At 36.1% G+C, this 13,167-nt stretch overlaps 1 protein-coding gene across 2 annotated transcripts in view; it reads right to left on the bottom strand.

Annotated features, from left to right (window-relative positions):
* Positions 1-13,167, bottom strand: part of ZNF280C (zinc finger protein 280C) — a 61,696-nt gene that overhangs the window by 26,909 nt on the left and 21,620 nt on the right. For both annotated transcript variants that reach the window (XM_078064655.1, XM_078064656.1), the window contains exons 7-10: positions 12,323-12,437; positions 9,239-9,409; positions 8,982-9,091; positions 298-515 (exon numbers count right to left, since the gene is read on the bottom strand). In XM_078064655.1, the coding sequence (XP_077920781.1) occupies positions 298-515; positions 8,982-9,091; positions 9,239-9,409; positions 12,323-12,437 (614 nt within the window). The remainder of the gene's footprint in view (positions 1-297; positions 516-8,981; positions 9,092-9,238; positions 9,410-12,322; positions 12,438-13,167) is intronic.

Raw genomic sequence — 13,167 nt, 5'->3', positions numbered from 1 at the left:
AGAAGCTAAATAGTAAAAGTATCACACTGAAAATTCTGAATTCAATGGTAATATAGATAAGTGATTTTTCTCTAAGTTAAAATAAATTTTGCCCTTTCTAAAGCTGTATTAAATACAAATCAAGTGTTAAACTCCTAAAATACAATAAAAAACAAATGCTTTGACATGATAATTTGCCTTTATTCTTAGAAAGTGTTTAAATTGCTTATCTAGGATAGCACAGGAAAATAAAGATACAATATTTACATCAGTTGCATCCCAGTTTTCAGATGGAAAGAGAAATAAGTATTTACATACCTAATATTGTTTTTAAGAACTTTCAAGCAACTGAAGCATTTAAAGGTTGTGTAAGTCTTCTGTTCATCATCAACAGCTCCTTCATGTCTTCCATAGTAAAAGTCACTAACTAACATGATCAATTTTCCTTTCTCTGCACCAGTCTTTTTATTTTCAGCAATTGCAAGTTCTGCTTTAATCATTTCCAAAAATTTGTTTACCATGTCTGGACAACAACGCTGAAAGAGAAAAAAATATATGTAAGTTTTACTTAATCTCTTTAAAAAATTAGATAGAAAAAAATGATTCTGTGTTTATAACTAGGGCCAGCTTATGTAAAACTATGCTTGGCAATATATCTGGAGAGAGTCACCAAAATGTTGGCTTCTTTCTTTATAGAGTCTAAAAAAATTCAAACAATAAACACCTCTTACCTTAATAAAGAAATAACTTCAAAAACAAATTAAAAACCTGAGGCCAGGGATGGCTAAATATCTAACACCATTTTCCTTGTAATTCCAATTTTCAGATGTAAATATTTTTTTTAAAGATTTTTTTTTTTAATTTTTTTGACAGAGAGCGAGACAGCAAGAGAGGGAACACAAGCAGGGGGAGTGGGAGAGGGCGAAGCAGGCTTCCCGCCGAGCAGGGAGCCTGACGCAGGGCTCGATCCCAGGACCCTGGGATCATGACCTGAGCCGAAGGCAGACGCTTAACGACTGAGCCACCCAGGCACCCCTCAGACGTAAATATTTAATAATAATTTGATCCCTGGCCAAAAATCGTGCATATCTGTCAAGATATAGCTTAAAATAAGGAAAGGTAGTTTTATTTTATTTTTTCTTAAAGATTTTATTTATTTGACAGAGAGGGAGAAAGCACAAGTGGGGGGAGCTACAAGCAGAGGGAGAGGGAGAAGCAGGCTTCCCACTGAGCAAGGAGCCCAATGCGGAGCTCGATCCCAGGACCCTAGGATCATGACCTGAGTCGAAAGGAGACGCTTAATTGACTTAGCCACCCAAGTGCCCTGGAAAGGTAGTTTTATTTTTTTTATTTTTTTTATTTTTTTAAGATTTTATTTATTTATTTGAGAGAGAGAGAATGAGAGAGAGCAAGCACATGAGAGGGGGGAGGGTCAGAGGGAGAAGCAGACTCCCTGCCGAGCAGGGAGCCCGATGCGGGACTCGATCCAGGGACTCCAGGATCATGACCTGGGCCGAAGGCAGTCGCTTAACCAACTGAGCCACCCAGGCGCCCTAAAGATTTTATTTATTTATTTGAGAGAGAGAATGAGAGACAGAGAGCACGAGAGCGAAGAGGGTCAGAGGGAGAAGCAGACCCCCTGCTGAGCAGGGAGCCTGATGTGGGACTCGATCCCGGGACTCCAGGATCATGACCTGAGCCAAAGGCAGTCGCTTAACCAACTGAGCCACCCAGGCGCCCTAAGGAAAGGTAGTTTTATATGCCATTCTGCACATGCTAAATTATCAAATAATATAGCAGTATTTTGGTAAAGCCTGGTTGGAACTAGACGCTGAGCACAGGTAACCTGCCATTCCCCAGATTCAAGGTACTGGAAAACGTATGGGACACAAAAAAAGAAGCATAAGTTATAATTTAAAAACCTCAACACATTCTATCTAGAATGCTGAGATATGTTAAGGGGAAATCAACCTCATGAATAAAATTAAGACCTCATATAAACTGACCCTAATAGGGAATACTTTTTCTTTTTTAAAGATTTTATTTATTTATTTGACAGACACAGACACAGCAAGAGAGGGAACACAAGCAGGGGGAGTGGGAGAGGGAGAAGCAGGTTTCCCGCTGAGCAGGGAGCCTGATGCGGGGCTCGACCCTGGGAACCCCAGGATCATGACCTGAGCCGAAGGCAGACGCTTAACGACTGAGCCACCCGGCGCCCCTGGGATACTTTCATACATAAACTTTTAATTTTCAATGAGATAAAACTAGTTCATTTATTATATACAATTTTCAGTTGTGGAATTTCACTAGAAGAATTCTTTAAGAATAACTAGGGAGCAAAAATACAAACTTTTCTAAAAACCCAAACTACATACTCGCAAAGCAACCACAAAGGGAAAAACTTAGAAAAATAAAGAACAAAAAATTGTGACAGAATCAAGACCAATCAAACCTATCAGATCAATTAAATCCATCCTATCAATGAGTACAGATGGGTGGGTTTAACTCAGCTACTGAAAAAAGAAATTTCACATAGGATCACAAAAGAAAAAATGACTCTGTGAAAATTAAGAAATATACCAAAAACAAAGTGATTGGAAGGCTTGAGGGGCGCCTGGGTGGCTCAGTCGTTAAGCGTCTGCCTTCGGCTCAGGTCATGATCCCAGGATCCTGGGATCGAGCCCCACATCGGGCTCCCTCTCCACGGGAAGCCTGCTTCTCCCTCTCCCACTCCCCCTGCTTGTGTTCCCTCTCTCGCTGTGTCTCTTTCTGTCAAATAAATAAATAAAATCTTTAAAAAAATAAAAAGATAAACAAAGAATATAACAGGCAAATGGTAATAATGAGAAAACAAGGGTTGTGAAATTGATGTCAAACAAAATAGAATCCAGGCCAAAAAGGGAACACTTAATAAAAATGCTAAAGGATACATTCACAATGAAGTTAAAAGAGATAGATCCATCTATATCCTAAATAGTAACAGCCATAAAACAGAATTGTAAGATATCAAAGAAAATAGTGGTAATTTGAGACTTTGAGACCTACTCAAAAAATGACAGAGCAAATAGATGAATATAAATGAAGACACAGGAACCTCAATAACATATTAGTATGTTAGATCTGACTGATAACTATCAAATTCCATACTCCAAAAACAAATTAACACCCCTTCTTTTCAAGTTTCTATGTAACATTCAAGAAAACAGCACATACAAATTTCAAAATGGGGAGAAAAGGAACCTGCGCATTGCCAGCAAAGAGACTGAGGTTTGAATCTCAGCTATGCCAATTAATTGGCTATAAAACAATGAGAAAAAGATCTGGCCTAAAGAATTTTCTAAGGATTAAATGAAATAATACTTTAAAGCTTAGTATGCTGTCTTAGATCAATAGGATGTTTGACTTATACTCCCAAAATTCTTCCTTTGGAAGAAAGGATTACCTTTGTGGTATACCAATCTCCTTACCTATAATAACAGCAAAAGATCATTCACAAATAATCTAAAATTCACATTTTTTTCAAAATGGAAATCCTTACTGTAATATTATATAAATTTAACTGATATATAAAAATGCATAAGCGGAATGCCTGGGTGGCTCAGTCGGTTGGGCATCTGCCTTTGGTTCAGGTCATGGTCCCAGGGTCCTGGGATTGAGTCCCACATCGGGCTGCTTGCTCAGTGGGGAGCCTGCTTCTCCCTCTCCCTCTGCTGCTCCCCTGCTTGTGCTCTCTCTCTCTCTCAGAGACAAATAGATACAAAATCTTTAAAAAAAAAAATGCATAAGCTAAAATGTGAAAGTCTCACTTATTTTTTTAATGACTAACAATGCTGTAAGAAACAAAAGCTACATTTTAGAGAATGCTTGCCACTTCCTTCAGGTGCAGAAATATATATAATGTGCTATGATTTGTGTATAAAATAGAGGGAAAATAAGAACATTCATGTGTGCCTGTACATTCAGAAATTAAAGTCAAAGAAGACATAAAACAAATTAATAAAAAATGATTTCTTTTGCAAGTCCTATTGGGAACTAAGCAAATAGATGAAGTGGGATTTTTCACTGTATACCTTCTTTTTTATTTAAAATTTTTACTTTATTTTTTAAATTTTATTTTGTTATGTTAATCACCATATATTACATCATTAGTTTTTGATGTAGTGTTCCATGATTCATTGTTTGCGTATAACACCCAGTTATACGTGCCCTCTTTAATACCCATCACCAGGCTAGCCCATCCCCCCACCCCCCTCCCCTCTAGAACCCTCAGTTTGTTTCTCAGAGTCCATAGTCTCTCATGGTTTGTCTCCCCCTCCGATTTCCCGCCTTCATTTTTCCCTTCCTACTATCGTCTCTTTTTTTTTTTTTTAAGATATAATGTATTATTTGTTTCAGAGGTACGGGTCTGTGATTCATCAGTCTTACACAATTCACAGCGCTCACCATAGCACATACCCTCCCCAGTGTCCATCACCCAACCACCCCAACCCTCCCACCCCCCACCACTCCAGCAACCCTCAGTTTGTTTCCTGAGATTAAGAATTCCTCATATCAGTGAGATCATGATACACGTCTTTCTCTGATTGACTTATTTCGCTTAGCATAATACCCTCTAGTTCCATCCACGTCGTTGCAAATGGCAAGATTTCGGTTTTTTTGATGGCTGCAAAATATTCCATTGTATATATGTATATACCACATCTTCTTTATCCATTCATCTGTCGATGGACATCTTGGCTCTTTGCATAGTTTGGCTATTGTGGACATTGCTGCTATAAACATTGGGGTGCGTGCAATTGCTGAGTCATATGGTAGCTCTATTTTCAACTTTTTGAGGAACCTTCATACTGTTTTCCAGAGTGGCTCCCCCCAACAGTGTAGGAGGGTTCCCCTTTCTCCACATCCTCGCCAACATCTGTCGTTTCCTGACTTGTTAATTTTAGCCATTCTGACTGATGTGAGGTGGTATCTCATTGAGGTTTTGATCTGGATTTCCCTGATGCCAAGCAATGTTGAGCACTTTTTCATGTGTCTGTTGGCCATTTGGATGTCTTCTTTGGAAAAATGTTCATGTCTTCTGCCCATTTCTTGATTGGATTATTTGTTCTCTGGGTGTTGAGTTTGATAAGTTCTTTACAGATTTTGCATACTAGCCCTTTATCTAATATAGTTAACATACAGTGTTATATTAATTTCAGGTGTACAATATAGTGATTCAACACTTCCACACAACACCTGGTACTCATCAAAACAAGTGCACTCTTTTTTTTTTTTTAAAGATTTTATTTATTTATTTGAGAGAGAGAATGAGAGAGAGAGAGCACATGAGAGGGGGGAGGGTCAGAGGGAGAAGCAGACTCCTTGCTGAGCAGGGAGCCCGATGCTGGACTTGATCCTGGGACTCCAGGATCATGACCTGAGCCGAAGGCAGTCGCTTAACCAACTGAGCCACCCAGGCGCCCAAAACAAGTGCACTCCTTAATCACCTATTTCACCCATTTCCTCCCCCTCTGGTAACCATCAGTTTGTTCTCTAGAGTTAGGAGTCTGTTTCTTGGTTTGTCTCTCTCTTTCTCTTTTTCCCTTTGCTCGTTTGTTTTGTTTCTTAAATTCCACATATAAGTGAAATCATATTGTATTTGTCTTTCTCTGATTCACTTCGCTTGGCATTATACTCTTTAGCTCCATCCATGTCATTGTAAATGGCAAGATTTCAATTTTTATGGCTGAATCATATTCCATTGTGTATATAAACCATCTCTTCTTTATCCATTCATCAATTGATGGACACCTGGGCTGCTTCCATATCTTGGCTATTGTAAATAATGCTGCTGTGAATATAGGGGTGCAGGTATCTCTCTGAATTAGTGTTTCTGTATTCTCTGGGTAAATACCCAGTAGTGTGATTGCTGGGTGGTAGGGTAGTTCTATTTTTAACATTTTGAGGAATCTCCATACTGTTTTCTGCATCAGTTCACATTCCCACCAACAGTGCATGAGGGTTCCTTTTCCACACATCCTTGCCAACACCTGTTGTTTCTTGTGTTGTTGATTTTAGCCATTCTGACAGGTGTGAGGTGATATCTTACTGTAGTTTTAATTTGCATTTCCCTGATGGTAAAGGATGATGAACACCTACCTTCTTATACTTTTTGAATCACGTGACTTTATTACCCTTCCCGCAAATTAAATAAAGATAACTAAACTACTCAGCCTTTTCTTTTCTCTTTCCATCTATGATGCAAAACATAAAACATCAAGTATCTCTATACAATATTACATAGATTGGAAGATTGAAAACACTGGCAGAAGTTAATTTTTATTTTTTATTTTTTTTTAAAGATTTTTATTTATTTATTTAACAGAGAGAGAGAGAGAGAGAGAGAGCACAAGCAGGTAGAGCGGTAGACAGAGGGAGAGGGAGAAGCAGGCTCTCCGCCGAGCAGGGAGCCCGATGCGGGGCTCGATCCCAGACCCTGGGATCATGACCTGAGCCGAAGGCAGCCACTTAACCGACTGAGCCACCCAGGCGCCCCAGAAGTTAATTTTTATATAAAACCAAAACCCAAAGTCCAGTTCACAGGAATCACACTCAGGGAGGTAGAAATAGTGATAGATCAAATACAGTTTTGTCCAAGAATAAAGAAATTATGTTTGGAATTTTACACTTCTTTTCTTTCTACATTTTTTGTAAAATGCTGAATTGCAATGAAAAAATTGCCGATCTTTGAAATAGCAAGCAATAACTTTTTCTAAGTTGCTTCTCTGCTTTGCAGTCTTCTCACCCCCTCTTTCCTGAATATAATCTACATTGCGTTTTTTCCTGCCTCCTTTCTCCCTTCTTGCCATTTATACTGGGCATGCAAGAAGAATACAGATTATCTTTCCACAGACACACAGAACACTGCAATATCTACTAAAATATCTTAAGTGGAATAATACCTAGACCTCATACTTCATTAGTACTTCAAAAATTACCTAAAACCTAATTTTAAGAGCTTCCTACACCAACATAAAGGTAGAATTTATAACAACTATACAAACTATATTCTGGATTGAGTTAACACTATGATTTCTTGAGAAATGCTCCACCATTATGAGTTTATGTCTGAGTGCTGAACATTAAAATGCAAGACTGAGATTTTGAGTAATGTGACATTCATATGTCACCAGACAAAAAAATCATGTTAAAAAAAGGAGTTTTTTTTTTTTTTTTTTTTTTTTTAAATTTTATTTATTTGACAGAGAGAGACATAGTGAGAGCAGGAACACAAGCAGGGGGAGTGGGAGAGGGAGAAGCAGGCTTCCCGCGGAGCAGGGAGCCCGATGTGGGACTCGATCCCAGGACGCTGGGATCATGACCTGAGCCGAAGGCAGACGCTTAACGACTGAGCCACCCAGGCGCCCAAAAAAAAAAGGAGTTTTTAAGTTACAGGAAAGATTAAGCACAAAACAAAATGTCTGCTTTACAAGAGCTTTGGAGAATAGCATGATCTAGTCAATAAAATATTCTGATTAATACATTATTGTCATTAAAAGTTAAAATACAACATGCATAGAGATTTTTTTTTTTTAAGTAGGCTCCACGCCTAGCGTGGAGCCCAATGCAGGGCTCAAATGCACCACTGTGAGATCAAGACCTGAGCAGAGATCAAGAGTCAGACACTTAACTGACCGACCCACCCAGGTGCCCTACAATATGCATAGAGATTCAAGTGTCACGTGTGAGTGCCATCCACCTGGGGACCCTACCCGACAAGGGCTGCAGCCCCTGCATGACTCGGTGGCTGTGGTACGTGGGACTCACCTAGCTGGGAACCGTTTGGGATCGAATAAAGAAATGCGATTAGAGGCCACCCCAGAGAGGGAGCGGATTCCCCCACCCCTGAACCATTTTTGCTGGTTGCGGCAAAGGATTTTCCAAATGAGATTTGCCACAGACATCTGCTCTACAAGTGGCAAAATGTCAGAAATGAAGAGAAAGAAATGTTAAGATCCGAGAAATAAATGACTCACCTGGGAAAGCTCTAATACCCGCAAACACTCAGGGCTGTCACTAAGAGAAACATCGGACTTTCTGCAAAGTCTTCTAGATATAATACTTTAAAGAGGTCGGAGGTAGGTCTATTTCTTCCATTTCTTAAAGTACTACATACTGTGTTTAATGCATTCTTCAAGCCTCAGAGAGATCAATGACAGTCACATCTCTTAGACAAAGCAACAACTAAAGCTTTGATCTAGCATTATTAGTTTTAAAGCAACTCCCACATATTGTCACTTTCACCTTACTTCAGCATCCAGCTCCAGAAAACAGATATTTTTACCAATAATTTTATGGTTGATAAAGCCATTATCACATCTAATAAAATTATCAAGGATTACTTCGTATCCTCTAATATCCCCTCCAAAATACAATATGCATATACGATAGTACATATAAGCTTAATTTTTAAGATTTCATGATTGGGAAAGATTTTAAAATCTTGTATAAAGATAATCACTATGGGGTGCCTGGGTGGCTCAGTCAGTTAAGCAGCTGCCTTCGGCTCAGGTCATGATCCCAGGGTCCTGGGATCAAGCCCCACATTGGGCCCCCTGCGCTGCGGGAAGCCTGCTTCTCCCTCTCCCACTCCCCCCTGCTTGTGTTCCCTCTCTCGCTGTGTCTCTCTCTGTCAAATAAATAAATAAAATCTTTTTTTAAATTTTATTTTATTATGTTATGTTAGTCACCATACATTACATCATTAGTTTTTGATGTAGTGTTCCATGATTATTTGCATATAACACCCAGTGCTCCATTGAATACATGCCCTTCTTAAATAAAATCTAAAAAAAAAAGTCATCACAAATATCAATTTTTACTTAAGTTATATAGAAATACCAATGAGAAGATTTCTTATCTAAATACCTGGACAAACGAGCATTTACTATATATCAATCCTTAATGTTTTCAGAGATTTGTCAATATTTTTAAAAATCAAATTTTGGAAAAAGTTTTACCTTCATGTGATATTTCAAAGGATCCAGAAGATTAAACTTTACATTGCACTTTGGACAAGATCTTAGAAAAGGTGTTCCAGTTTTATAGTAAGCTGATGAGGTATTTGTACCTAAAATAGATTAAGAACTTTTACGACTCAAATTCTTTTTTAAACATTAAACAACCAGTAAAAAAAAAGTTTAAAAATTCATCAGAATTTCTAAAATTTATGTATAAATAATACAATTTCTATTTTGTATGCTAGATTCATATTTACCTTTTGATATCATAACATGGGAAGATGTCACTGGAGGAGAGTTAGTTAGAGACAGTGAAGCACAAGGACTTATTTCAGAAACACTTTCGCTGGTCTTTGGCTTTTTTGGAGTAACACTGTTTACTTTAGAAGCAGAAGAACGTTTTAATATAGGCAGAGTTTGATCTATACCTACAATGATTTAAATAGTGGGAAAAATATTTGTAAATATGTACAGAACACTGCTTACAAATGCTACTAAAATGGCTTTATATTTGAATTTAAGTAAAAACACTTTGAAGCTAAATTAAAGATAACATAATTGAATTATATCATACAAATGACAAAGAATGATCAAAATTTATATGATCAAAAAAAGAAAAAATTTATATGATCAATAGGTAAAAAGAAATTGTACAGCTATTATGAACTACACGTATTTGAACAATTCATGAAATAAACTTTTTATACAAGAAAATTCTAAAAATACTTTCAAATAAAGAAATATATAAATAGGTATAAAAGAGGTCAGACCAAAAGAATCCGAAGCAAAAAAATTAAAGCACAGAGAATGTTCTAAGCTCAGTTCCCAAAAATGAATTTATCTTTAGATGCTTAAATACATTTGGGCTTGGAAACAAAAACCACCTTTATTCTAAAAATTTAGAAAATCCCTTTAAGATACTTAAAAAAAAACTTAAGATGTCTAATGGAAAACTCAAGTTGGTTCTTTTTCCACTTATTAACAATCTGATGGGTTTAAATTATCTGTTTGTTCCCTATGAACAAAGTACAAACAACTAATCTTGAATAATACCTTGCTCATTCATATGAAAAGTCTTAAGAAGTTAGTATAATGGTCTTCAAATGATACTCCCCTGAGGCTAATGATTTTGCTTTAGGGAATACAGTAAGCATGTCAGATAGAAAAACTCTTTTACCTTTCTTAAAAAATTAGATTTTTACATAAAATTTTGTTTGAGGAGATTTCATCACTAAAGATAGTTCTGAGCTTGAAAAACATCACCTTAAAGGTTTAGGGATGGTGTAATTCAGGGCATTTGCAAGAAAAGTGGGGCTATTTAGGCTATAACCAGACACAGCAAAAGTCCGTTTGAAAATAACACACAATTGTACTTTGTGATAAAGATTCTAAAACTGCACATCGTATTTTAATGCTCCCAACTGTACACTAATAGGCGAAGCAGTAGAATAGAGAAATACAAGGAAAAGGAGAGCATCGCATTAGTGGGCTCCCTCTCAGATCTGTCTTTCATTCTCTGAGATAACAGAAATGATTTTTTTTTTTTCCATCTTCAAGCACATAGTTACTGACAGCCATACTGCAGGCACTTGGGACTGATTTCTGTGTAATCACTAACATTTTTCTCAGATGCTTAGGTTACTTGAACAACCAATGAGTGCTGGTATTTTGGCAACTAGTTCTCTAGCAGGCTGTGTAGTAAAAATAGACTGTTTTGTATATAATTTTTTTAAGCATGAGTAAATCTCCAAGTTAAATAAAATCACTCTGAGCTCAATAGTTTTGAATTCTAACCGTTTAACTTGTTTATTTCTATTGCCCCTGGCTTGTGCTGTTCACTATCTTCAACAGTGCCAATAAAAATCCTATTCTCATTCTTCAAAATCAAGTTCAAATCCAACCTTCTCCAAGAACCTTCTATGATCATCCTTGACAGGAGTCCATTAATCATGCTTCTGAACACATAATACGTATTATCGTTCATAATTATCATTCTAAGAACTGTTTACTGTCAAGTCCTTTAAAGGTTTAAAGCATTTTTCATTTCTCACTTATCTCATTTGAACCTCAAAAAAGGCCTGAGATAAGTAGAGCAAGAATTAAAATTATATCTCCAAATGGTGACTTCAGGTCTGGAGAATGAATGTATTATCTGAGAAAGATAAAAGTATATATTTCAATAAAATGAGAAAATTGAAGTGTAAAGAGGTGACTCGATAAAGGCCACAAAAATCTTTAGGATACAGGCTCAAATCTACACCTTCCTAACTGACTATAACCCTATTTCCCATCAAGGCAAAGTTCCACTCTCTGCAATACAACAACTTAGAGAGAGAGTAGGCATCACTGTTTTACCCCCTAGAATCTTCAAGAATTCAGACTTTTCTATGAATAAAGACCATGTGCATTATAAAATCAGATTTCAGACAACTCTTTTACCTCCTCATTTATTTTGGTTCTTGGCTATTTTACTAACTAGATAAGTGACACCTAGATAGGTGAATAACAAGCCATGTGTTATCAAAATGGGAAAAGTATTTTTGGCAAACATATTACTATAATTTTTTTTCTATTTTGGTTTGGTAAATGTATATGAATTTGTTAGTAAACAATTTAAACATTAAAAGCTTATGTACCTCTGTCCAATTATTGAAATATAACAAATTTACTAATATACAAACAGCAATTGCTTTGATTATGGGGAATTTTTCAATTAAATAAAATTCTTTCATGGCATACTAATTTATTTCAAGTTAATGAAGAACTTTGTTATTGTACACAAAGAACTGTAATTCTTCAATTAAAAATTTACATTATTCCTTTAATGGATATTTACTAAGTACTATGCACAAATTACTATTTTTGTAATACTTCCTTTTTATAATGATACTCTGTAATCATATTTAACTATCATATCAACATCATTTATTTGGAAAGAAAGACACCAGTCTATTAAAAAAATCAACTATAGCCATGTACTTTTTCTCATACTAATGGCCTTCCAAATGATTAATACTTTTTTTTAAAAAAAATGATAGTATTAGGTCATTAGGAGACTTCCTGGACTCACAGAATTTATATTAAGATTTTTCAGCCCATGGCTGGCTCTAAGTGAGAATGAGCTCAAAAAATACATGTTAGCTAACTTAATAGAAAGAGATACAATATTCTATTATTAAATAAGAAATCACACAAGAAAGGCATTCAGGGATTATTAGCTTCTATTTTATGGTATATGAAAAACTTAACATGAAGGTATGGGTTTCAAAATAAAAATTCATTCCACATCTATATTCATCAAGTTTCTTTTTATTATACTCAAAAAAAGTGCTAAGCCAAACCTTCTATATAAATTGTTGATCCCTCTTGGGACAGTGGAATTGTATCCTGGGTCAAGTCAAATAGTAAGTCTGAAGAATCATCCGATTCAACTTGTAATGAATTCTTTGTAAAATCCTGTAAAAAGTTATAATTATTTTGTTTCATAAACTTTTATAAAGGTAAATTTAATGGTATGACAATACTATAAAGATAACACCTTAATAATTTAATTACTAATAAGCTATAAAACACTAAGGTAATTATTATTCTGTCAAAGTTAGCATTTAGTGGGTAAGGGTTATATGGGAACTCTCTGGATTACTTCTGCAGTTTTTCTATAAATCTAAAATTAGTTTGAAATTGGGCGCCTGGGTGGCTCAGTTCGTTAAGCGACTGCCTTTGGCTGAGGTCATGATCCTGGAGTCCCTGGATCGAGTCCCGCATCGGGCTCCCTGCTCGGCAGGGAGTCTGCTTCTCCCTCTGACCCTCCCCCCTCTCATGTGCTCTCTCTCATTCTCTCTCTCTCAAATAAATAAATAAAATCTTTAAAAAAAAAATAAAATTAGTTTGAAATTAAAAGTTAAAGTTAAGAAATAATGACAATATTATTGGCAAAGTAGACATGTTTTGGTACAACTTTTCTGCAAGAAAATTTTGGCAATATCTATCAAGGGCTTTAAAAAGTTCATATCCTTTGACCCAAATATTCCACTTACATTAATTTATGCTAAGGAAATGAAAATATTTAATGGAGAATTATTTATAATAGCAGAAAATAAAACCTGTATGTCCAACAATGGAGGAATGGTTAAATAAATTAAACGACAGACTATAATGCAACATCATGCTTTTGAAAAATAACCAA

The sequence above is a fragment of the Halichoerus grypus genome, chromosome X (genome assembly GCF_964656455.1).
Source record: "Halichoerus grypus chromosome X, mHalGry1.hap1.1, whole genome shotgun sequence".
Classification (NCBI taxonomy): Eukaryota; Metazoa; Chordata; class Mammalia; order Carnivora; family Phocidae; genus Halichoerus; species Halichoerus grypus.
This window is presented reverse-complemented; position numbering and strand designations above follow the sequence as displayed.